This window comes from Camelus bactrianus, chromosome 6 (genome assembly GCF_048773025.1).
Source record: "Camelus bactrianus isolate YW-2024 breed Bactrian camel chromosome 6, ASM4877302v1, whole genome shotgun sequence".
Lineage (NCBI taxonomy): Eukaryota > Metazoa > Chordata > Mammalia > Artiodactyla > Camelidae > Camelus > Camelus bactrianus.
The window spans coordinates 29,402,267-29,428,666 of NC_133544.1; the positions used below are offsets into that span (position 1 = coordinate 29,402,267).

General features: G+C 47.4%; 1 protein-coding gene across 3 annotated transcripts in view; it reads right to left on the reverse strand.

Moving 5' to 3' along the window:
• Positions 1 to 26,400, reverse strand: part of RAD51B (RAD51 paralog B) — a 696,422-nt gene that overhangs the window by 11,559 nt on the left and 658,463 nt on the right. The window contains exon 12 of one of the 3 annotated variants that reach the window (XM_074365340.1): positions 1,334 to 9,141. The exons of 1 other annotated variant lie outside the window; for it this stretch is intronic. In XM_074365340.1, coding sequence (XP_074221441.1) covers positions 9,017 to 9,141 — 125 coding nt within the window. In that variant the 3' untranslated portion in view covers positions 1,334 to 9,016. Of the gene's footprint in view, positions 1 to 1,333; positions 9,142 to 20,988; positions 24,911 to 26,400 lie in introns of those variants that run through there. One more of the 3 variants, XR_012507483.1, reaches the window with a different exon arrangement.

Consider the following 26,400-nt stretch of genomic DNA (forward strand, 5'->3'; position numbering starts at 1 on the left):
TACGTGCTCTGGAGAGGGGAACCGTGGAGCTGGGGAGGAGGAGAGGCTGTTAGGGTTTCAGGCACTTTCTAAGTGCCTCGGGAGACCTACATATTTCCTATGTAAAGTTCAGTCTGTTTGCAATTAGGCCTCTCTTCTTTGCTTATTTCCGGAGAGATTAAAAATAGCGAAATCAGCTTAATCTGGGACTCTCTGAGATCAACAAGGCCACTGTTTCCAACAGTAGGAAAATACCAAGCAGTCCCACCCACATTCATGGGCCACACGGCGTGGCAGGCCTGGTAGGCTTTCTGTAATGAAGGAACTTTAAGTTGCATGAATTCTCAACAGATAAGACTCTGTTTTTGGATGCCAGCAAGGATATCTTAAACTAAAATGGAAGGGGTTCCATACGGTTTAGGACCTGAAGTCCTTTCTTTCTTTCCTTCTAACGGAACTCAAAGCTATAAAGCCTTGTCAGGAAAGCCCACCTGGGTTATTATGCAAGCAGATGTATCCCAGGTCTTCAGAAGGCAGGTTGAGGTCCTTCAGTTGACCGCACAGGGATTGGTAGTAACTTGTGCTGATGGGGAGGGTCCACAAGTCGGTTTCCCTAGCAGACCCAGGCCAGGTGAAATGTCTTCCTCATGTCTGTTTCAGATGAAGCCCTCCTACAGGCAGAACTCAAGGGGCAAATGCTTTCTTCTGCTGGAGATGCCTCACCCCACCACCCCAAGGCTGGGTTACCTTCAACTAGGACACAGTGGTTACATCCTCGGCTACTGTGGGGCCATGGGCAGGGCTCAAGTGTTTTTCTGGGATGGTGGTTAGGAGTAGAATTCTGCAAACCGTGAAAAATAAACCAAAGGAGATATAATAAATAAGAGCTGACTTACATACATTAACAGCAGCAGAAATAAACCATTCAGTCCAGACTGAATTGAGTGAACATCATGGATTTTCCTCTGTGCTGGGAACTAACAGAGCCTTGTCAAGGGGATGTTATTTGTAGTGTCCACCTTGGTATTGGCTTGAGAACCCTCACTAATATGTGGATGAGCCTGTGGGAATATTGGCTCATGCTGAGTGTGTAGTTAATTTTATGTGTCAGCGTGGCTAGGCTATGGTACCCGGTTATCTGGCCTAATATTAGTTAGACGTTTCTGTGAAGGTATTTTTCAGATGTGATTAACATTTACAATTAGTTGATTTTAAGTAAAGCAGATGTCCTGCCATATGGTGGGTGGGCCTCACCTAATCAGTTGAAGGTCTTAAGAGCAAAGGTTGAGATTTCCTGACGAAGAAGGAACTCTGTCTCCAAATTGCAGCATAGAAATTCTGCCTGAGTGTCCAGACTTTGGACTCAAGACAGCAGCATAAACTCTTCCCTGAATCCAAGGTATCTGCTGCCCAGCTGAATTCAGACTCAGTAGGCCTGCAATACCAGACCAATTAAAAAAAAAATCTCTCTTTCTCAATTTTTCTCTTGTCTTATATCTACATCTACATCTATATCTATACCTCCTACTGGTTCTGTTTCTCTGAAGAACTCTAATTAGGGAGAGGGCACATTAAATTAGAAGACATTTCATAATTAATAGACATTTTTATTAATTCATAAGAAAAAGGAGTAAATTAGAGGGAACTACAAGCTGTGGTGGTAAAAATGGGGGGACTTCATTGAAGCCATAGTATTTACTATTGCCTTAAATATACAAAGTGGGGTGTAACAAAGACTCAACTCAACAGAAATGGTCTGGTGTTTTAGTAATTTCAGTTCTAAAGAGGTGGTGTTGCTGGGGGAACTTCTTGTCTGGGGCTTTTCCTCTTCCTGTCTGGGTACATCCTGGTGTGCTCTTCTCACATTAAAGTGTGTGATAAGCCTCTGTCTGTGCACCTGAGCCACAGACTGTGCTTGCAAATTACAGGCCTAGTGCTGGCACTGTCTCTTTTTCTCTTAGTTCCATTTAAACCATATATGTGCTTTTAAACAGCAACTGTCAGCAGGCCAGGGACAGAAAAACTGTCTCAAACTGCTTTAGCAAAAGGGAGATCTAATGGTCCATGCAACTGAAAGAGCCAGAATTAGGGCTAGCATCAGACAAAATAATAAGCTGTCAGAATGTGGTTACTTTCCATCTCTTAACTCTGCTCTCTGCTGTTGGCTTCAGACTCAATTTTCATATAACAGAAAAATAACAGCAGTTCCAGGGCTCATACCTTTCCCATGTGAGGCTCAAGGGAAAAGAGTCTGTTTCCCAGAAATCCTAGGGACAACCTCAAGGTATGTTATTGAATCTGATGGATGAGAGGCCAGTTCCTAAACCAATCAGTATGCCCAGGAGAATGGACTGCACTGACTGGCTTAGGGCTGGGTCTTGTGCTTCATCCTGAGCTGGGGGTAGTGTTGGCTTCACTGGAATCTCATGGACCAAGAACAGAGGACAATGTGCGATTCCGCAAGAAGAAAATGGGGCATGGGCACCAGAAGAGGGGGTGGATGTGAATAGTTAAAGTAACAAATGAGAAAACTTAAACATTCATAATCTATTTGTGGAAAAGCACCTCTGGGGGCAGTGCCAACATGAAGCTGGTTTACCTGTTTTTGATTGCCCGGGATCTCTTTCCATCAGTGCTTGGTCCAGTGGCCACGGCCAGGGTGATGCAAGTTCTATTAGTAAAGTGTTCTTCCCTTAAGTCCCTTTCCCAACAACCAGCTCTATTTCTAGAACCTGATTATAGACATCGTTGGGGAAGAGGTGGGGGGAGTATATTTCTGACAAAGCGATGTTTCCATTTCACACATATGACTAATAAGGAACTTGGCCAGGAACAGTTCTTTATACAGTTTTGAAAACCCTGGCCTAGACCATAAATCACTGAATGGAACTCTATCCACATCCTTTAACTTAAAACTCAGTTTCCATCTGCCCAGGATCTTGCCTGAGGAATGGAGCAACAGAAGAGCTGACATTGAGTCTCCAATGGTATCATCCCAGTGGGATAGCCCCCAGGCCTGCGGGGAGGTCACCTTCCCATGGCATTGCCCTCAGCAGCAATCTGGGGTCAGTTAGAAACTCTGAGCTTGGTCCCTCACTCCCTTCTCCTTGCTGTCTTGCCAATACAAGCCTTAAAAGTCATGGAAACATCTCTGGTTTTCAAACTCAAGGGATTCCAACAACAGAGGTTGGAGAGTGGAAGGTCATGTAGGAGACTGTGAAAGGGAAGAGATCTCTGGGCAGGAAGATGCTTGCCCTTGATGCATCCGTGTGAGTAGGGGGAGGATGGGGCTGAAAGGACAGAGGACCATGGCAGAGCTTGGAGCTCTCAGGAGAGAGAAACCAAGAGTGAGGAGCACTGGCAGGGAAAAGAAGTGTGTTCAGGTTGAGAACCCAGGACATCTTGCGTACATTTCCGTCAAGATAGATATCCAGAAACCCACCAAGCTTCCAACACAGGAGCTGTAGGATAACGTGGCATGAAATGGTCCTCAGGCTGAGTTGACACACTGACAGTTCAGTAGGAAAGACTCAGTAGTAAAGGCTGGGTTTGGGACAGCAAATAAGCAGACTAACCCCATGTGGTCAAATGCAAGCAAGATAGAGCAGGTGGAAGATTCCTTGGCAGCAAATAGATACCCTGGGGTGATGAAGGAAGGAATTGTTCTCTCTCTTCCAATGGGGAGAGCTATATTCCTCCATCCTGGCAGAATTTCCAACTTTCATAGGGCCCAGATCTTTGGGGAACCTTGTTTCATCTTACACCAGCTAAAAATAGTTGGGTGAAATGTGACTGACCAGAGAACCTTTGACTTCTTTTGGGTTTAGCTTTTGGACAGAGTTAAGAGAGTCTCTTCGGATCCTTATTTTGGTAAGAACATCATTCGGGGGAGGATGGGATGGGAGGATGCTCTCCAAGGGCAGGCAAAAAGGCACCACACTTCTGTAGCCTCAACATGTAGGAATCATACTTTGTGGTTGGGGGACTTTAAGCTCATGCCCAAAGAGAATAAGAAAGGGGTTTCGATAGAATATAAAAAGCAGCCTCCCAGAATATTTTTTGCTAAAACTTCTCTTGAAAGTAAGTAATAGAATCGACCCCAGCTCCTGAAATACCAACAATAATGCCTGTTTTCTTTCTCCTGTAGTAGGCAAATGACCTGAGATCCAAACTTCATGACAGCTAGAACTAGTAAAACCTTGTGACATGTTGCTAGCTGATCCTAGTGCTAAAGCAACACCCTCAATGGTTGGATTTTCTCTTAATAACAATCTGGGATAACCCTCATTGACAAAGTGGTGCATTATAACTTGATGCTAAACTCAGTGTTTTACAAATATAATTTCATCAAGTCTTTGCAATGAACTTGTGAGGAGGGATTGCTTCTCCCATTTTACAGAAGAAAAAGCAGAGGCTCATGAAGTTAAATAGTCAGAAAACTAGAAAATAGTTGACATGGAATTCAACCCCAATTAGTTAGACCACAAAGTCTTGGGCACTTAACCACTATGCTGTTCTCACCAACATCCACACCACTCTCCTCACGCCTGAGCACTGTTGTTCTGTCTTTAGGCAACATGATTCAAAATATGAGTGCATCCATCAGCATCCTGGCAGGAGAGAGATGGCATGGTCCAAAGTGGTAATTGATGAGCATTTAGAAATGGGAGATCTTACAGGTTATGAGTAAGGTTAAAGGAAACTAACAAGGCATGGGGAAGCCCTCCAGGGATAGTAGGAGTAAGAGCCTGTATGGGAAGAAGAAATGCCTTAGTAGAGAGTCATCCAAGAGGCGCCATGGCCTCAGGTAGAGGGACAGTAGAGGGACACAGCCAAGTAGGGGCTAATAGAGAGGAACCAGGGGAATATATTCCCTGCCCCTGCCTGACCCTTCTCTCTCTTGGTGCCTCCAATTGGCTGAACCCAATTGAAGCCAGAGGGTAAGGGCGCCTCAAAGTCAGCCTCCCGGGGCACAGAGCAGTGGGAGAAGGATGGGGAGGGGCTCTGGAGGAGCAAATGGACATGCTCAGCACAGAGTTAACAAGTGGGGCTGTCTTAGGGCAGCTTCTGCTTCAGGGTGCAGGGATAATCTCTTTCATCTACAAGTAAAGGGATGTCTTCTAGACTCTTAAGAAAGAAAATGCTGGCCATTGCAAATCAGCATGGAGTCACCAAGAAAAGAGATGGTCTACCAGTTGCACTTTTTGGGGGCCATGGGATTCTTAAGTTGGAAGCTCATGGCATTGCAGTAGGCAACAGAGCAGTTATCTTATGGCACTCTTGAGGACAACGAGGGCTGGAAGACAGCATAAATGGAGTGGCCAGGGGTGTGCTGAGTGACTGGCTCTAAGACATTCATAAATAGATGAATGTCGCCTGGACTAATGGTCCCATCAGTGTCCCAGAGCTCTCCTGTAGCCCTCACATTTCAGCAGTTCCATTAGAGACCACGAAGAACCATCAGAGGTCAGGCTTACCCACTTGTGGCTAGGAGTAGTCCATACCTTGGATAACAGAATTAGAATCCCTTCAAATCCTGACAGTTTGAATGAATTCTGGCTGAATATGGCGTGATGAAATATAACAGGGTTAAATAGACATCTGGAACCTTGGGGGCCAAAACAAATGGAACTGCACATTGTCTCGGATGGGGGGACGCGAACGGCTTGGGGGTTTGTGTGGATGGTAAACGTGACATGTGTCAACTGGTATGATTACCAAGAAATTGTTTTGATTTTAGGTGACATTAACTGAAGAAAAACATTGACGACAGGGAGTATTTCTCTTGCTGGACTCTTTACTAGTCTGTCTCATCCGAAGGCCACAGTGGGCGTCACTTTTAAAGGAGAAACACAAAGAAATTGTACTGCATTTGGGAGGAGGCATAGAGGTGGGGGAGGCTGAAATTGTACTGCATTTGGGAGGAGGCATAGAGGTGGGAAAGCGTGTCACATGAGGAACAGGTGAAAGAAAAGGAGAGACAAATAAGAGAGAGGGTGAACGGGAGAGAGGTCTTCCAGGTGCCTTGTCCGTGTTGTGCAGAAAGCAAGCACCGTGCTCAGTGGGCAGCACCCAAAGAGAGGCTGATGGGAGCTCAACCTGCTGGTGGTCAGAGCGGCCGTGAGGTTGTGAGTCTCTCTCCCTAGAGGAGTTCCGGCCAAGCGCTGCTGCAGAGGACACTGAGGCACCAAGTGAGAAGAAGGCTCCTATTATTTCAAAGGATCTCTGTTGAATCTGAATGCCTGGCCACATGAGTAATGTTTGCATACCATACTTCCTTCCCACTGACAGTCCATCCGCCTGGTCACTGATGACAGAGCACACCCAGTAACTGTTTGAGAACCTTGGGGAATGCAGGTTTCCTCAGTAGAGTTGAAAGAGCCTAGACTTCGGGGTCAGGCCAACCTGGGTTTGAGTCTCCTCTTGGCCTCGTGTAGCTGGGCGACCTCAGACAAGTCACTGGGCACCCAGTCTCACTCAGCTCCTGGGTGCAGGCCTGGTGCAGGTGAGCAGAGGACAGATGCTGTTCCTGTGCTCAGGGAGCCTGCTGCCCCATGCCTGTCTCCTGCTCTGTGAAATGGGAGCAACTACAACCGCCCTACACCGTGGGGTGCAGGGACTAGTATGGGCGGAGCCTAGGCTCAACCCAGAGTTGGTTCCCTTTTTGTTTTCTTCCTTGCAAGGAGCTCAAAGCTGTGCGCATTGGCAGGAAACCATGGGTACCCAGAAACCCGGTGGGCCCTTATGTGAAATCTGCCCCACTCTTTCCTTCTCAAAGGTTGTGGAGCAGCAGGCCTGCCTGCCATGCCTTCCTAAAGGGCCCGTGCCGCCCCCAAAGACCTGTGCTGGGGTCAGCACCCTTGCCCCACCCACTAACTTTTCCACAGAGACCCTACCTACATTTTTGTGGCCATAAGGGTGGGCGAGTGCAGTGGGGAGGTCGGTGGGTGTAGTAAGGCAGCCACTCTCTCTTAGCAGGCAGGGCACCCCTGTCCTGTGTTCCTGGGTCCTGAGTCTTAGAGTGCTTAACATCCTGGGTGGGGCGAGGAGCCTTCCAGTTTCAGAATTCACGATCAGCCTGAACATTTGTCAAGGTTCAGCCCAACCCCTGCCTCCTCTGGGAAGTGTTGTCTGGTTTCTCCCCATTCTCTGAACATTCTGTACCACAGGAGCAAGCAATGTTAAGGGCTGGTCTCATTTTCAGGGTCACTCTGTCTCCCCAACCTCAGTGTAAACCCTTGAGGGCTGGGACCAGGTCTTCTGATTTTCTGAATCCATCACGATGTTTAGAGGCATCTGGGAGAGACAGTAGGCTCCTGATAACAGCTCGCTGCTTGGTTCCTTTTCAAGCTTCCTCTTATGCATCTCTTTACGTCAAGAGCGGGAGGAGTAAGCAGCAAGTTAGCATTCATGGATTCATTCAACCAGTATTTTGCAAATATCTCAAACCCGTGATTTACAAACTAAAAAAGCCCACAGGCATGCCTTATGTGGCTGACAGTGGGGTTTTGTTGTTGTTTTGTTTTAAACTACTGCAAATATATATTTTTTAAAACCCCGGAGATTTACTCTGAGTTTCTGGGCTCTCTTAAATATTCAGGTGACACTGTGTTGTGGCTGCTCCCTTTAGACGGACCTTCTCCAGATCACGGCCATCCACCCAGCGTCCTTCCCTTGGGTTACTGTCAGCCCCTTTAGGCATCTGAGGTTAGTTTAAGAGTTTAATTTAAGAGCTCCTGACATCCATAAGAATCCTATGGCATTTTGAGTTTAGAGACATCTGACTTCCTGGGTTTATTTCCTGATCTGCTGAAGGATGTACTCCTCCAGCCCAACCCAGCTCAAGATTCTTTCTTCTCTGAGCGCAACCCAATCCTAATTCCCATCACGGCCCCCCCGCCCCCCGTCGGTCTTGCTGACGGAGTTGCTGGCAGCAGGCTGAGCGTCCCTGCCCCAGGACCTCGCCCAGCTGGCAGGCAGCACTAGGTGGGCAGGTGTGTGCCCCAGCGGGGCCAGCTCCAGGTTGCACCCAGAGGCCCCTGCAGCTGTTCCTCATGTGTCAGGTCCCTGGGGTGGGGGCGGGGGAAGAAAGGCTGGATAGGGGGACCACCCACTCAAAGGGCCACTTCTCTAGAACCTCCTTTCAAAGACACCCTGGGAAGTGACCCTCCACTTGGCCCAGTGCGATGACCTGCGGTTGCCCACGCTCTGAGGGCAGTAGGGACCCTGCCGAGGGCCCGCTTCCTGCCCTCCGCAGGCCCAGATTTCAAAGCTGTCGATTCACTTTTCCTTCTCCTCCACCCGCCTCTCCTCCCCAACATTCTTTGCTCCTTGTTTATATTGCAGAAAACATCTGCGAGAGTAAATGACTGAGATGAAAGATCTTGGCAAAGGGCTATTTTTCTTTGCTTGGCTTAAAGGGGGACAGATGAAAACTTCAGCCTCACCCTCGCCCTCCTCAGCGTGACTCCCTCCCCCGCCTCCTGGGGATGAGAGAAATGGGATCTGAATGAAGACAGACCAGAAGGTGGCCCAGCCGGCCCCAAGTCCCCAGGCAGGGGAGGTTGTTTTTCCAGTGGAACAGGCTGAAGACCGGCAGACTTCTGCTTCTGCAGTGTTTTTCCTGCCTGCTCTCCACTCTCTGCCCTCACGTACTCCAGGAAGCATGGTCCCGTTCACTGGCTGCAGACCCTTTGTTCCAGGCTCTGTGACACATGATGGAGGAGAGACCATCCTACCAGCTTTCCTCCCTTGTGTTTCTCTCTCCCAAGGGCAGGGAGTGACAGTCTGGGCTGCACAGCCCCCACCTCCTGCCTCAAAGGAGCTGTGCGGTTTGGGATAATTTAGTAACTTCTCTGATCCTCAGTTTCTCCATCTGTGAAACAGGGATAATGGTACCTGCTTCACACAGGATGGAACAATATACGAAAGCATGTTCCACGCAAAACTTGGCACTTCATAAATGCTTAGTAAGTGGTGATGGTGGTGGTGATGACCCGATGGGGTGCGGGGTGGGAGGGAGAGAGAAAACTGAATTTTAGTCTCTAGGTGACTTTTGGAACCTCCATCTTCTCCTCTGTAGGTGGAGTTGAGTTCTTCCCCCTCCACTTTGTAGACGGAGCTGGATGGTGAAGTGGGGCCGAGCAGATACTCCTGATGCACCTGAGATGAAGGGGCAATGGGGAAACCGAGCTTCAGCATTCTTGGCTCTGTAAAGGCCATTTCTCTTCATGTCTGTTGGCTCCCTCCTGGCCCACGACCTCTCTCCTTTTCCACAGTGCCTGATACTCCCTCCCTTGGAGTCCTACAGTGGCCATGGGCTTCTTGGAAAGTCCAGGGCCAGATCTTAGGAACACATCAGTGTCTGGGATCAGGTCAAAGCAGTTGTTTGGAAAATTCTTAGCAAGATGGCACATGGGACAGGTTGGTTTTGAGTCAGGTATAGGAAGAAGAAAAGTTGGCATGGGGTCATGGCTTAGAAGGAAAGCTGTGGGCAGCAGAGGACCAGGGCGGGAAACTTCCTCCTAGCCTCACCACTGTCCAGCTTGGGTGCAGCAGACTCACCGACTGAGTCCAGGGACATTTGTTCGTGGAGGATTAAGCTGGCAGACATGGAGCAGAAGGCCTAGGCTGGTGACCTGTCCGAAGGCTCCCAGACCTGCCCTGTCAAAACTTCATGCCTCGTGGAGAGGTGACCTTCTCCTATGCCTAGGCCTCCCTCAGTGAAGTACAGACCTAGGAAGGAGAAGGTCTCCTCCTCTCAAACTTGGACGCCTAAAGCCGCCAGCTGACCTCTCTGGGAGGAGGTACAGGGATGCGCCCTGGCTGAGGCAGCTACCAGCTTGTCTGCTCCTGTGAGCTGGACCCCTGGGGTCGGTGCCAGGTTGCACAGAAGCCTGGCCCACAAGGGGCTTACCTAGTATCATTATTCAACCGTATATTTGATAATGGGGAAATTGAGCCTGGGAGGTCAAACAACACGCCTTAGTCACACAGTGTAAGTTACAGTCAGGACGTGAACCGGAGTCTGTGTGGCTTCAGAGCCTCAGTGTCCCCTCTCCCCTAGAACAGCACTGTCCAATAGGGATGTCCCTATCCTCAGGGGCAGCCACAGTTCACTTGATTAATTCAACTGAACAAAATGCTCAGGTCCTCTGTCACCCTAGGTACGTTTCAATGTTGAACAGCCACGCGTAGCTGGCGGCTCTCAGGCAGACAGGGCACACATGGAAACTTCCATCGTTACAGAAAGATCTATTGGGCAGTGCTGTGACTGGGCTGCACTCTACCCTTTTAGCCATGCCATTTAAACCATTTTATTCAGCCACAAACTCAGCTATTCTCCAAATACCCATGCCTTATATCCTTTCCCTGCCCACCTTGCCTGTCCCGAGGGTGGTAATTATTCACCTACTCTGGGAAGGAATGGGTGACCTGCAGAGCAGAGGGGCCAGGGACCGGGAACTCAGCCCTGTCCTCCAGGCCCCTCTGCACCTTCCTTGCTGTGTCTGTGCAGAATCAAGGCCTGGCTGATCCCTTCAGGGCTGCGAGCTGTGGGGCCTGTCTCCCTCACCCACTGAGGCAGGCCCAAAGGTTGCCCTTTCAACCACTCAGCCCTCTGAATAGACCCTGTGAGTGAGTTTTGTGCAGAAGTGCAGGAGAAAGGGGCTCTGTCTGGGAGCCTGGGAGCGGCTCCGAGCCCTGCACAGAGGCCAGCCCTGTGCAGCACTGCCCCGAGAGGTCGGGGCCGGGGAGGGGCGGTGAGTTTCAGTGTCACACATCAGCCTCCCGTTCTCACACCGGCTTGTGGGTGACGGGCCGTCACCCTCAGTTACCCTACGGGGAAAAGGGGAGATGAAGACTTAGAATTAGACAAAGCTGCATGCTTTGCCGGGGGCTTGTGTGCGCAGTCTCACTGGCATCTCACAGCCACCCTGGGAGGCAGGTGGGGCCCCTACGATCATTTCCTCTGGCAGACGGAGATGACTGATGGGCACAGGGAAACACACCTGGGTCACCCAGCTACATGGTGGCAGAGGAGGGGGCTGCCCAGAGCCCAGGGAGCAGGTTGCCAGGCCTCTCAGAGGAACTGAGGGTGCTCAGATCTGGACTTGCCCCACCCGAGCCCCTTCACTCCGTGCTGTTCGCGTGGTCCTCTTCCTTTGGGTTCTCAGTTAACTGGGGCTCCCAGTCTAGCAGGGACCTTGTTCTGTTCCTTGCACTAAGAAGGCCCTGAACAGACATTAGATGGATGGATGAATGGCTGAGGTTGAATATAGCTGAATGCAAGGACAGCAGTGTCACCCGGCTCCTGTCTGCTGTGAGGCAGTTACCTGCCTGGGAGAAACAGAGCTGATGCCAGAGCTGGGAAAGCACCCCGTCTTTGTTCAGCATCGTCTCTATTCCCTCCTTAACAAGGCACCAGGATGGAGAGAAGAGATACCATTCATTTGTACCACCAGGCCTACGGGCACATTGGCCTCCAGATCTCGTCTTCTGCCCCTTGGCTTTGGCAGTGGGAAGCCAGAATCTGGCTCCCGGGGCGGACTTCCGGTGTGGGTAGCGCCCCGTGGGCTCCCGGCGGGCCCAAGGCTGGGCGGAGACTGTGTAACTGGAGCAAGAGCTGCGTGTCAGAGGGGACGGGGCTGCACAAGAAGACCTCAGCCAGGATGAAATAAATCTGCCCATCTCCCCCCACTTGCCTGCCCTCTCCCCCGACCTGCACAAGTTTGCAATTCATCTGCCGTCCTCAGATGCTGTTCCTGCTATCAGATGATGAAAATGGAGATTCGTCTTGAAGAAAGAAAGAAGCAGTTCACTTCCCCCCTTCCGAGTCTATTCGAGCTCCCTCCCTCCCCCCTCACCATGTGTTCCTGAAACCTGGGGCTTTTCCAAGTCCTAAATGTGCTGGAAAGTATATCCCTGAGCAGCTGCAAACCTGCTCAGGCTGCAGTGGCCTGGGGTGAATCAGAAACCAAGAGACGGGCAGGCTAACAATGGGGCCCGTTGTTCATGGGTTGAGAGAGATCACCATCAGTGCCGGGGCTCCTGGGAGTGAGGGGCAGTGAGCTCACACACACTCACACTCACAGGCACACACGTACCACACATTTGCCTCCCGCTGCCATCCGCCCACCTTGTTCAGCAGAGTCGGTGCTGGGGAGAGGTGTCATGTAGTGGGCTGAGTCCATCCTGACTGGCTAGCTGGGCCAGCCTCTCTCTAAGTCAACTCCAGCCCAGTCTCCTGCTCTTCCCTTTCCCTCTAACTTCATTAGGAAGGCAGGGAGCGGGGCTGGAGGGGAAGGTTTGCACAAAGCCAAATGGAGTGGGATTGTCTCAGCTTCCCATGGAGATGGGGGACCGTGAGAGACAGTGGGATGTACAGTTAAAGGGGCTTCGTGGAGCCTGAGAAGGTTTGGGGAAGCCGGTTTGCAGGAACCAGACACCCTGAAAAAAAGACTTTGCAGGCAAGTCTGAAAGCAGGCCGGTCACGGAGTTGGCAGCCGCTCAAGGCCGCGGTGGAGTCAGGGGCCTTTCCATCAGGCCTGATTACAACCACTCATGATCCTGGCCAACTGCAGGCATGAAGTGCCAAGTACCTACAGGGGTCCGAACCACCCACAGAAACTGCCCTATTCACACTCACCACATCCTGGTGAGGCGGGGGTGTCTCCTTCCATCACAAATGGACAAACCGAGGCTCAGAGCCACCTGGCTGCCAGGCGCTGTGGGTGACAATACTAGAAGCTCAGTCCCTTAACCCAGTTCCTGAAGGTTGGGTTCTTTCCACCAGATGCCTCCCACGAGCCTGGGCTAAAGGCAGGCGAGGAAGAAGGATTAATGTAAACACTGTCCAATGTAAACGTATTTCCAAAGCCTCATCTTCCCTTGCAAGGCGAGCTGCACAAACTCCAGTGTTTCTAGGATACAAAAAAGCTTCAACTCCGAGACTGATGCAGAAGGATTCCATCTACTCTGAATCACTGGGGTCACGTCCAACTCTTTTCTCTTGCTTTGTCCCCCATCCATCGCATGTGAGTCCTGTGTGTTTTGTCCCAGAGAGAGCTCTCAAATCCTGCCCTTCCTTCCCTTTCTGAGCACTACTGCCTTAATTCAAGCTCATCCCATCATGCCAAAAATGCATCTGTTCATCATGCTCCCCAGCTTAAAAATCTCCTTGTTTTCCCTCATCCCCAGGATCAAGTGGAAGCATCCTAGTCACACGAGGCCCCTTACAAACTGAGGCCAGCCCAATTTGTCCTCATCTGCAGTTGTTCTTTCCCAGGAACCCATCACACTAGGCACACTGAACTGTTCTCTGATGCCCCTGTGCCTTTGCACATGCCGTTCCCTCTGCCCAGAATATCCTCCCTCTAACTTTGTCTCCAACCAGAAAACCTGTATCCATTCTTTAGAACACAGCCCAAATGCCCTCTGACTCCATGCACAGTCTGATGTTCATGCCTCTATTGTAAGGTTTCTCTGAACTATAACCCTCATTTACATATTTGTCTATCCCCCCGGAGGTGATGATTTTGCCTCCATGGGACACTTAGTTATGCCTAGAGACATATTTGATTGTCACAGCTTTGGAGAGGACTGCTACTGGCATCTAATGAGTAGAGGCCAACGATGCTGCTAAACATACTATCGTGCACAGGACAGGCCCCTCAACAAAGAGTTAACCAGCCCCAAATATTAATAGTGCTGAGGCTGACTAAATGCCCATTGACAGATGACTGGATAAAGGAGATGTGGCTATATATATACAATGAAATATTATTCAGCCAAAGAAAGAATGAAATGATGCATTTGTAGCAACATGGATACACCTAGAGATGATCATACTAAGTGAAGTAATTGAAGTAAGTCAGACAGAGAAAGACAAATATCATATGATATCACTTACATGTAGAATCTTAAAAAAAAAGTGATACAAATAAACTTATTTACAAACCAGAAAGAGACTCACAGACATAGAAAACAAACTTATGATTACCAAAGGGGATAAGGAGGGGAGGGATAAACTAGGAGTTTGGGATTAGCAGGTACAAACTACTGTGTGTAAAATGGATAAACAACTAGGTCCTACCATACAGCACAGGGAACTATATTCAATATCTTATAATAACCTAGAATGAAAAAGAATATGAAAAAGAATATATATGTATAGCTGAATCACTATGCTCTACACCAGAGACTAATACAACATTGTAAATCAACTACACTTCAATTAAAAAAAAACAGTGTCAAGTTTGAGACGCTCTGTAATAGAATATGTGTCTCTTGAGGTGAATTCTTATTTGTATCTTTCTATCTGCAGTGTGTGGCCTAAAGAGGTGTCTGATAACTATTTTTTGAATAAATAAATGAACAGACTGACTAATAGTTTTATATACTGTCTATTTGTAGCATGTGGGTCACTTTGAGACTGCTAATTAGAACTTTAGATTAAGTTGACTAAGGGTGAGCAAGAATGTTGGGAAGGATGGAAAAAATATGTACTTGAATCAAAATTTGCTTTCAGGAAGAAAAAGGACCAATATTATACTATTAGAGTGGATGTCAAGTTAGGCACGAACACAGATCTCCACTGTAACACCTCTTTTTTACTTAGATGGAGAAGGATCAGATGAATTCCTCCAATAGCCGCACATGGCAGGAGTCAGCCCTTTTTAGGGCAGAGGACTCAAGGCCCGGCTTCGTGTCCTACCAGGATATGGTTCAGACAGAATCTGTGAAAATGACTTAAGCTCTGGATGTCTAGGCCTGATGAAGAAAGGCAAAGAAATTGATATCATTTAACCTCAGGGAAGGGATGGCGGAAGTGAGTTCCAGTGACTATTTTTCAGTAACAGAGGAAGTTCCTAAATGGAGGAAGTGACCAGCCACTCTTTGGCACCTGGGACCCAAGAAGAAGAAGCCAGTGAGGGTAGGGGAAGGGATGGAGGTTAAATGGCTCCTGAACACAGCAAGTAAGTGAAGGGATGACAAGGACTCATGGAAGCACATTGCTGGGGGTCCTGGGGATGCTGTTTCTTGCTTCTTCCTTTGATTATGTCCCAACTCCTCTGCCAGCAGTGTTGGAGAGCTGGGGAAAGGGCCGTCCAGGGTTCAGGCCTTGCTTCTAGAACTTTCCTTTGAACTGGGAAAGCAGGAAAGATAGAGGAGACTGGGAAGCGGAGGGCAGGAGTATTGGGGAGGAAAAAAGGTGAGAAAGAAGGAGAAAGGAGAGCAAGAGCAAAGAGGCAGCTGGAGAGACATCAGGAAAATGTCGAGGCCTCAGCATCTGGAAAACAGACCGGGGGCTATATTTAGATGCCATGACTTGCAATAATTTGTGTGTAGGGAGGAGGGAAGGAAAATGTGAAGTTGGCGTCGTTTCGGGGAAGGAATGAGTTATAAGACAAGAATGGCTTGATAGGGGAGAGCAGCACACGAAGCCTCAGCCCTGAGCCTTTAGGAAAGGGCGTCTGAACAGTGCGGGCTGTCAAGAGTGAGCGATGGTGTTTACCAAGCCTAATCTAGCCCATGCCCTTGTCCCAGATGGGCCCTGTGCTCCCCACCAAGAACACGGGTGCCTTCCTGGTCATGCCAGGCAGCCCGTCAGCCTCAGCACCGAGGTGCATCGGCGAGGCTGCAGGGGGCTTCTTGGAGAGTGAAGGCCGAGGCAGGGGCTCTGCATGAGGGCTCAGAGCTACGTGAGCAGCACTCTGTAAATCCTAGGAATTTGTATATATTGCCGAGGCCTTTCTCCAGCTGGATTATAAATAGAGGATTAGTTCAAAGGCAGGCAGCCTTTTAAAGGGATGGTGCCAAACGAAGCCTGCAAACCAAATACAGTAAAACCTTCTTAAGCCCCTGTTGCTTTATTCCAAATAGCATATACGTCAAAGCAACAGCATTTCCCTGGCTGACGAGGTGCCCTACTGTCCTTTAAGAAAAAGTCTGGAGGGTTCAAACCAAGCTATGGGAAAACCTCAGTTATCCGGAAAGAAACTGATTGTTCTGGATAGTGGAGTTTTCCAGCTGGCTAAAGGTTTGCCCTTTGAAACATTACATTTAAAAATGTAATCATTTGGATGTGAAAATGAATACATGTATGTATATGCATGACTGGGACATTGTGCTGTACACCAGAAACTGACACATTGTTACTGACTATACTTAAATAAAATTTAAAAAAATTAAATGTAATCATTTGGGATGGAAATCTTTCCTGAAAAAAAAAAAAGGCACATACTTTCCAGGTTTTAAAATAGATAAGTCTGATTTTAATTTTATATTGTTGACCTGCTTAGAGTAGTTTTTATAAACTTCAGTCACCATGTTGTTATTCCAGGAGGTCCAAGACCTTTGAGATATGTGTGGCCATCTGTCTCTTTCCCAAGTTGCTTCATATTGCTGTGATTTGGGGGTTCCTGGGTCTACTTTTTATCAGGGAGCCTGCCCCTTTACCTGTAATGAGCCCATGACCCAACTTCTTTTAGCCTGTCCTGGGTTGGGAAAACACATAGGCAAACTTGTGTTTTCTGTGTTTACAAAATTCTGTGTAAACAAAAAGTAAATAGAGTATGAGTGAGGAATTTAGCCTTTTCTATTCCTATAAAATTCATCCAGTCTTTCTTAGAGGGTAAGAGTTCATCTAGTTCTCTGGGGACAGTTGCTTTGAATTATATGCTACTTTAAATAAACCAATATGAGCCTAGGCAGATAATTTTGGCTACTTAGATGTCACTTGGCTCATCTCCAGGTTCTGGTCTGATTTTAGATAGTGAGGTGTCTGGGTAGTTGTCTTTTGGGCAGATGAAGCCTTACTTTCATTTGAACTCTGTGTTCTCAAGGCCTTTGCATTTGAGGTCAATAGAATTTTTTTTTTTTTTTTTTGGCCTGCCTATATGTGTGGCTGGTTGTGTGATTAAAGCCAGCACAGGAAAAAGACCATAAACAATGACCCTGCCCACTTGTTCATGATTGTCTCATCTTCTCTCTGCTGGAAGATGATGGGGATTTCTGGGCAGGATGTTGAGCCAAAGAGCCACATGTAGCATCAAAGAATGGGAGGACAGTGACTCGAAGGAATTGGTGGTATGCTGGTTTCAGGTAGAAACTGGATATTCAAAATGGATGAAGACAGGCCAGGCCAACCTGGGAGGGCCTAAAAGTCCTTGGGTTGTTTCTGGTATCTTCTGGTTAAATAGCGAAACTCTTTCTGTGGTTCTTCAGATTTGGTGCTTTGTAAAGTCCTCAAATAGCTGCTTTCCCATCAGCAAAGCTCAGACATTGCAGACAGAGAAATTAGGCTCCACCAGGGAAGTGACTTTCTGTTCTCCCAGGCCGACAGGCCAAAGGGGAATCTCAGAGGCCCTGCAGGCCAGACCACTGTCCCAAGGCATCGCTCTGTCAGCATGCCTCGAGGCAGGAGGAGGCTCACAATATTCTGAAGGGTGTCCTGGGAAGGGCTATCACATCTCCTCTGGTGTAAGAACTCAGGGTCAGACTTATTTTATTCCCCTATCGATGTCAGATTAAGACAGTTGGTCCCTTTGCTGAAGATGTTCCTCATGGCCAGTCTGCCCATGTGCTGACCTGAGGAAATCTGCCCTAAATAGCCATGTTCTAGAGCACATGAGCTGCCTCTCTTCCTCACGTGACTGGACCTGGGGTGGGCATCCAGTTATTGGTGACCCACCAATGATGACCAATGATTGAAGTGGCCTGGCTCAAAAAGATGAGCCAGGATAAACAAATCCTTTCAGGGGAATCAAGAACTGGAAGTGGAAAGATTGAGCCGATGGGCACTGGACCCTGACATTGAAAATGTAGCTATGGAACAGGGGCCATGATGTCCGGCTGTAAGCCGACCTTCCTACACTGAAGTGCAAAGTTGGGGTAAGAAGCGGCGAGCAGAGAAAGGTCTGGAGAACACGCAGAACACGTTGTTGCTAAGGGAGAGCTGGCCCAGCTCCTCAAGGCTTTCTGTTCCTGGGAGTCCTGGTCACAAAAACCCGTGTTCCTGGCTGGGGGTTTCTGTGATCTAGCTAGAGTAGGTCTCTTCTTTGAAACAGAAAATGCTTCCTCTAAGACTTCAAAACACTTGCGCAAATGCCAGGAGCTGGAGGCTAGATCCATCTTCATATGCCCTTCTTGAACCTAAGGAATTCCACCTCTTTAACTTTTCCTCAGAGGACCCATTTTCCAAGACTTTAATCCGTATGTTGTCTTTCTCTGATCCCTCCTAAAGATTTTCAAATTCTTCACATCCCATTGCTTTGACTGGTGTCAGGGCGGCCCCTGGAGATGGCCAAGATTGATTTCAGTGCACACTGAGCTCCTGGTCATCTCCACCTTAGGACTGTACTCCGCTTGATTTCCTAATAACAGAGCTGTCTGGCTGACTGACGTGCTGACCAGCTTCTCCCTTAACCCGATACCCCCCAGGGTCATCCCAGTTACAAAATGTCAGTGCAGGAAGGGGCTTGGCGGTTATCTAGACTAAACTAACCCTGTCATTTTAGTAATGAGGAAACTGAGTCCCAAAGAGGCTACATAACTTGCACAAGGTCAGGCGGAGTGGAATAACTTGCTTTTCCCCCTGTGTGTGCGTTTTTGTCATCACTGAGCTTAATCCCACTAGTTAAAAAAAAAAAAATCCTTCCAGCTTCAGAGGGCATTTTGAATTGTGCATATTCAAATTTAAGCACACAATATCTGTGGGGGTATAGCACAGGGGTAGAGCATTTGACTGCAAACACATTATTTGCTATCCTCAGTGACAGATAGAAATGCGTGTGCAAGTGTTCCGCAGGACTCTGCATGTGCCCAGGGTAGAATGTACCCCCAATAATACTCATCTTTTATATGACTGGCTTCCAAAGTAGGGTATGTGCAAGCTGATTTATTGGGGTAAGGGGAAGAGATTAGAATGCTTATTAAAACTTTTTAAATTTGTTGTGTTTCATAATGTATATATTATAGTAAATATGCACATATATACATATAAAGTATGTGCATATTTACTATAATAGATTGTAAAACACCACAAATATATTTATATATATATGCATTCAGGGGCTCTCTATTTTTTTAATTAATAGGCATGTGCAATCAAGACTTTAACACACAGTTCAAATTCAGAATGCTGTTCACGAAAGCACCATATGATAAAATGTGGTGGGGATTTTGTGTATTCCTCCCAATTCTGCTTTATGCAATTCCACTAAATCAGCAGTATTTGCATTTCAAGTGGAAAACAATAAAAACAAAAAAAGGCACAATAACCTTAATTAGTTCTACCAAATACACCAAATAAAATTAATCAATCATTTCTGATTTTTCTTAGGAAAAAAACTCTTGGGAAAATAAGAAGAGACAATTACTTTCTAAACATAAAAATGCTTCTTATCTTAAGACAAAAGCCAAGGCTATTCTTAATGGCACAACATTAGAGACATTCTCATTAAACGTGGAGATAAAATAAGGACGTCAGCTATCACCTTTACTATACAGTTTTATTACGTATCGATCATTTTGAAGCTTCTTCCAATGCAATGAGACATGTTACAGCAATAAGAGGCAAAACTCCTGGAAAGGAGATGAATAAAATTAAGCTTCAGTAAAATGGACTAATATAAGACACATAAATAAAAACCAACAAGTGAAGCAAATTATGTCAATTTCCTCCAATGATCTGAGAAGAAATAGATAGAAGTTCTGTTCTATTTAGAATTTTAATGCTGGAAGAAATCTTAAATATGTTCCTGACCAGCTGGAGGTGCTCAAAAAATATTTGTTGAATATATGAATGATTAAATGACATGAATAAGGTCACTTTTAAGAAAAAAATGATTTTTTCTTTATGTGTAAGACTGAGGTATCACACATCATTGAGAAGGGAAGGATTTTATTCAGCGAATAGTGCTGGAACAAATTAGAGATTTGAGGGAAAAATTAATTTAGAAACTCACTGCACATCATTTCCAAATAAATTCCAAATGAATTAAAGAGTTAAATGTTAAAAAAAAAAAAAGTAAAAAGAACCCACATAGACTTCTAGAAGAAAAATCAGTAAGAACCCACACAGACTTCTAGAAAAAAAAATCTATAAAAAGAACCCCCACAGACTTCTAGAAGAGAATATACCTCATCTCTAGATGAGAAGGGACTCTAGACTCAAAGCAACAGAAAAATCAAGAAAAAACTAGAGATGTGACTGCATCAAATGTTTAAATTCCTTTTCTCTGGAAATAATAGAACCATAATTAAAAGGCAAACAAGCTGGGAGAAATATTTGCAACAAAATGTGAGAGACATGAGGTTGTTATCTTTTAAGAGTTCATATAGTTTGACAAGAAAAACCAAAAGATAAAAGAGCAAAGGCAGGAACACATGGTTTATTTAAAAGAAAGTGCAGACGCCCAGCCTTTGGAAAGGAAGGGCCAGCTTCACTGATAATCAACGCTTTGTGAATGATCATTTTCTACCTATCAAAGACGTAACGTTTTGCTTCTTTTTAAATGAAATTACACAAAGCAGCCAATTTTGTGGGTAACAGGCATTCTCATTCACTGTTAAGGGTGAGAAAACCAACACTGCCTTACTGGAGAGAACTTTTGGCTATAGGCAGCCAGAACCTTGAAAATGTCATCAACTTTGATCCACTAATTCCATTCCTGTGAATTCCACGGATGGCAACGTTGCTAGATTTAGCAAATAAAAATAGAGAACACCCAGTTAAATGTGAATTTCAGGTATACAACAAATGCTTTTTAAGAATAAGTTTGTCCTTGGCAACTTATACTAAAACTTATACTAAAAAATGATTCATTGTTTATCTGAAATCAAATAACTGCAAATCTTGTATTTTATCTGTCAGTCCTTCCTTATGAAAATAATCCAAAAAGCTGTGAAGATTTATGTACAAATCTTTGTTACAATTTTGTTTATAATAGCAAAAATATTGAAAGAAGAAGATTCCTAAATTTCCATCAGAAGGAGAATGGGAGAGGGTTCTGTGTCAGAAGTTTTTAATGACAGTACTTACAATAGAAGGTAAACCTAAAAGAAAGCAGAGAATAACAAGTGTTAGGGAGGATGTGAGGAAGAAATGGGAACCCTTGTGCACTGCTGGTGGGAATGTGAAAAGTACAGCCACTGTGGAAAACAGTATGGCAGTTCCTCAAAAAATTAATAATAGAACTAATATATGAACCAGCAACTCCACTTCTGGGCATATACCCCAAAGAATTGAAAGCAGGGTCTCAAAGAGATCATTTGCACACCCACGTTGATAGCAGCATTATTCATAATAGCTAAAACATAGCAGAAGCCCAAGTGCCTATTGACGGATGAACAGAGAAGCAAAATGCGGTATACACTTGCCATGGAATACTATTCAACCTTAAAAAGGAACGAAATTCTGATACATGCTACCACATGAATGAGACTCGAGGACCTTCCACTAAGTGAAATAAGCCAGTTACAAAAAAACAAATATTACATGATATCATTTCTATGAGACACTTAGAGTAGCCAAAATCATGGAGACAGAAAGTAGAATGATGGTTGCCAGGGTCTGGGGGGAGGGGCAGTGTCCCCTGTTTAATGGGGACAGAGTTTCAGTTTTGCAAGGTGAAGAGTTCTGGAGATGGATGGTAGTGATGGTCGCACAACTGTGTGAGTGTACTTACACTATACACTTAAAGATGGTTCAGGTGCTGATTTTTCTGTGGATTTTACTCCAATAAAAAAATTTAAAACAAGTGAAGTCAAAGTTATGATCTCATGTAGATAGAACACAAGATGTCAATAGTGGCTTCCCCTGATGCTACTACTTTTATTCTCTTTATAGTTTTATTTTTTTCTAAAGTCCTTAGCATGAGCACAGAAAACTTTGAGGGGGTGGTTAGAGCTAACTAAGAAAATAAAATAAAACCCAAACAAACCAGGGTATGGTCCAAACCTGTACCACTGACGTCTGATGTCATATCTAGGAGGGGTCAGACAAATGACCCTCCGAGGTGATGGAGAGGTGATGCCTCTTCTGACTTATCCCTGCTCTTGAGGCAGAGGTTTATGAAGGAGGACAGCCCTCAGGGTGGTTTGTGGGCTTCAAAAAATAGCAGCAGAAATCTGGGCCCTGTTTCCATGTAGGGCCTCAGGAAGGCATCGAGACCTCCAAGAAGATGTGCTGCAGACGGTTCTTAGATGGACTCACAGAGAAGGACTCCAGGGCTCCTTAGAGAAGAGGCAGAAAAAGGTGGTTCCTGTAGCTCGGTGGCCAGAACAGGCCCTATAGCAGGGCTCCTAGGGCACAGCCTGGCACCAGGTGGGGGCAAACACCACAGCCCTGCACAACCCTCCCCAGTCCCCGAGAACTTAGGGGCAACCTTCCCGTCTGTGCACTGTAGGTGCTCACTGCCTGAATTACAATGAACAGGTAAATGTTTGTTGCATGAATTAGGATGCTAGTGGTGCCCAGGGCACGCTCACCACTGTGAACTCTTCTCTACTAAGACTCAGCCGGTCACCTCCTCCAGCAAGCCAGGGCTGGGTCTCCCCGTCCGGGAATACCTCCATCACTGCATTTACCATGCTGTATTTTAAGGATCTGCTTCTGTGGCCATCGGCCCTACCAGAGTATAAGCGTCTTGAGGGCAGGAATTTTGTCTGGGTCCTTTAAATACTTAACACCTAATGAGGTGCCTGGCCCACATTATGTGCACAATAAATGTTTGCTGCACAAATTACCAAAAACTGGCACTGAGTGAAGCGCTTTACATAACAGAGATTACTTCCAAGCCTGGCAACAGGCTTGAAAAGTAGGTAATAGGTGAGGAAACTGAGGCTCAGAGAGTTTAAGTTGTTTGCTCAAGTGAAGATAGCTGTGCAGAGATGCAAACCCAGAGCTTCTGACTCCAAAGCCCATATTCCCGCTCCAGCTCCACAGTGAGTCATTACGTGACGTTCATGTCCTATCAAGGGGTCACACACATCTAGTTCAGGCATGTGCTTATGGAAAGTCCTAGGGAATCACTGGCAGCTGCTTCCTCCAGCCTTGAACGCTGGCTCTACCCCACCTTCCCCCAGGCCTCACCGGAGCCAAATCCCAGGGCATTTCCTCAGCATCCCCTTCCTTGAAGTCTCATTGGTACTGACCCCTTCCCTCGCTTTGCCCTCAAGCTGCCTCCCTTTGTTTTCCTTCTCTGGCTCCTCCTCTTCCTAGCTCCTAAATATCAACTCTCCTGCCTGCTTCCCTCAGTTTCAGTTCTGTTGCTGACATGCTCCTTCAGATCTGAGTCCCTCTTGCTGTCCTTGAGACCAAGATGACCTCCAGACGGTCATGCCTCTGGACACATAGCCAGCTAGGGACTTCTCGTCAGGCCCCCTGCATGTGGCTGGGGCCGCGTGACTGAGGTCTGGCCAGCAGAATGCCTGGTCCGTACAAACCTGTGAACCCTCCACATTCTCCAGTGCCAGGTGGATGTCAACTGCAGGGTGACTCTCAGCGCCACAGGCTGAAGAAGGCAAAGCCTCCCTCAGCCAGGATCCTTGAATTCCTACAGGAGCGGAGCCCCACCCCTCAGCCCTGTGCCAAGTTAGCTTCACAGGAATGAGAAATCAGCTTCTATGGTGTCTCTGAGGTTCGGGGGTCTGTTGCAGCAGCTAGCTCGCCTCAGGGAACTCAGAGCCCTCACTGACCTTTGTGTCCCTGGGCTATCCCCAGCCCCAGAGGCTCCCCATTATGCTCCACCCTACATCTCATTGCCAAAGCAACCTTCCTTCAGTCTATCTGGGTCGTGTCGCTGCCTTCCTCCCAAGTCTTCAATGGCTCACCTTTGTCTGCAGGCTCAAGGACAAGCTTCTGGGAAAGGCATGGAGTCTCAAGCTCCAAGCCCCACCCCACCATTTACTCTCCTTTTCCTGTGCTCTGGTCAAATCCAAACCGCTCAGAACTGCCCAAATGTATCCTGTCCACTCTAGTCTCTGCTTCTTCTTGTTCTCTCTCCATCTTTGTCAAAATCCTCCCATTTAAAATCCTTCTTTCTCCACAATGGGCTTCTTGGGCCCTCCAGCCATATGGGAAGTTCCTCCCTGGATGCTCCCAGCCCTCTGCTTGCCTCTCGCCTGGGACCCATCCTCGTTGCAGTCTGCAACACCGTGTGCCTACCTGCTCAGCCCTCTCTACCTGCCTCCTCCCTACACTGGACTGTTGGCTCCCTGAGCACAAGCCTGGGTCTCCACGGTCCCCTTCAGGCCAGGCAGAGCCCAGGTACAAGGTGGGTGACCGCTCCCCTCCCCATTCCCCCAACAACCCTCCATCTTTCCAGCTGGAGGCTGAGGCTGGGGGTTGCAGAGTGTACACAGCCAGCTCATCCATCTTCCTCCTCCCAGCGCACTCAAAGGGCTAACTGTGTGACCTTTTGCATCTGTGGATTCCTCTCTCTCCCTTCCTTTTTTTTTTTTTAAACACAGGGCCTTGGAGCTTGCTTGGAGGCCTGGCCAGGCTGGGAAGAAGTTGGCTGCTTAGTTATATTTAGGCTAGCAGAGACATCAATCTAAGGCTCTTTAAAAATAAAGTCCTGTTTCAGCTGGATCCCCACGCACGTCCACACCCACTCCTAACAAGCTCATTCGCCTCCTCCGGGTCCCCAGTCTCAATTACAGACCCCTCACGTGGCCCACACATGTGTGAACGCATGTTTGGATGTCAGCAAACAGTTGCCCTTCCTGGCCAGTTCAAACATGGATTTCTCTCCTCTTCCAGGCCATCCTTCGCTGGGGCTTTTCATTCCTTTCTGTTCTGGGGACCTTGCCACCTTCTTCAATGCCTCTTCCCTTCCAGAGAAGCCAGAAGCAAACCTTGTTCATGGGGGATACCGTCTCTTCCAGAGTGTCTGGGTTCTGCCGTTCCCTTTCCCCATGAGGCTGCCTTCAGGGAAGAAACAAACAGAAGACAAAGACCAAAGGTTGAAGCAGAAAGTGGCCTTTGCAGTGGTGCTAGAATGCATGATGGGGGCCTTTGAATGAAAGGTCCTCGCGGGCAACCTAGTGGGTCCCGGTGTACCTGTGGGTGTGTGTGCAGGTGTGTGCGTGTGTCTGTGCCTGTGCGCGTGTGTGGCACACTGCGGGTGTGTGAGAACGCTGGGGCCAACACTTCCTACTCCTTGACTTGGCTACCGCGGCCCTGGTTCTTTTCCATCCCCACTGATGAAACACTTCTTTATGTCTTATTCACATCCTGTCTTGACTACCACAATTGTCTCCTTGCCTGGCCCACATGTCTCTCATCACCAATGGGATCCAAATGTTGCTGACAAAATAATCTCTCTGCCTTTGTGCTGCAATCACATTCCTCCACTTTCTCAAATTCTTCTGTCTCCCATTACTCGGGGAGTCACACACACAGACCACCATCTCTCTCCGCATCTTCACCCCCCTCCCCACCCCTATCCCACCCCACTCTGCCTTTCCCAAGGCCTTGCTCTCCTTCTCTTGCTCTTCCTGAGACCACAGCTTTTCGGGGCCCCACTCAGTATTCCTGCCACAACCTCCGGGAACAATTTATTCAGTCAGCAAATGTTTACTAAGAGTGACAGGCACTCTCCTAGGCACTGGAGTAGGGCAAGAAACCAAACTGAGGATCAACAGTCAACAAGGAAAAATATAATAGCATGTTGAGAATGGTAGGGACTGTGAAAAAAAAAATGAAGCAGAGAGAGCGGGAGGGGAGAAACTCTTACACAGAGGTTCGGGTTTGGGACGTGCTCCCCACCTTTTCTCCCCTTGATGCTCACTGTTTGCATGTTTAACATCCCCTCTGCTTTGCCAGGGGCCTCCCCTCCCATCCTTCTCTTTGTATCATGTTTATGTTGATTCTAAGAGCAGGGGAGGTACTAGGCATAACTCAGCTGCAGCAGGAGACCTGCCGCATTATTAACTCATTAGAGAATCACTGTAGGAGGAAGGAACCACTCACACACACCACACACAAATCACAAAGCACGGACCCGGTCCTCCTCCACTTCCCTGTCCAGAACATAACTGGTCATTTAAATATGGTGTCTGAGCAACTAGTGGCAGATCTGTCCGTGTGTCCTGTCAACGTCTGAATTGTGTCAAAACTCCTCCTTCCGGGAATCTGTTGGCATTGGTGACCCCAGTCTGGCTCTGTCTACTTCAGTCAGGCCTCCCCCTGTTCCGACAAAGCACAGTGGAGCCTACTGCATGGATGCTTGATGCCAATCAGCACTGTCTTCACTTTGAAACAGCTCAGAGGACAAGTACTCAGGGATAGAGGCCCCAGTGAAGAAGTCTACTGGTAGATGAAATGATTAACAGTAAATTAGCAGCAGTAGAAAGTGCTACCATTTAAAAAATTTGTGACGTATGTGTATGTTTACCTTCCTGGGTCAGGGGAGA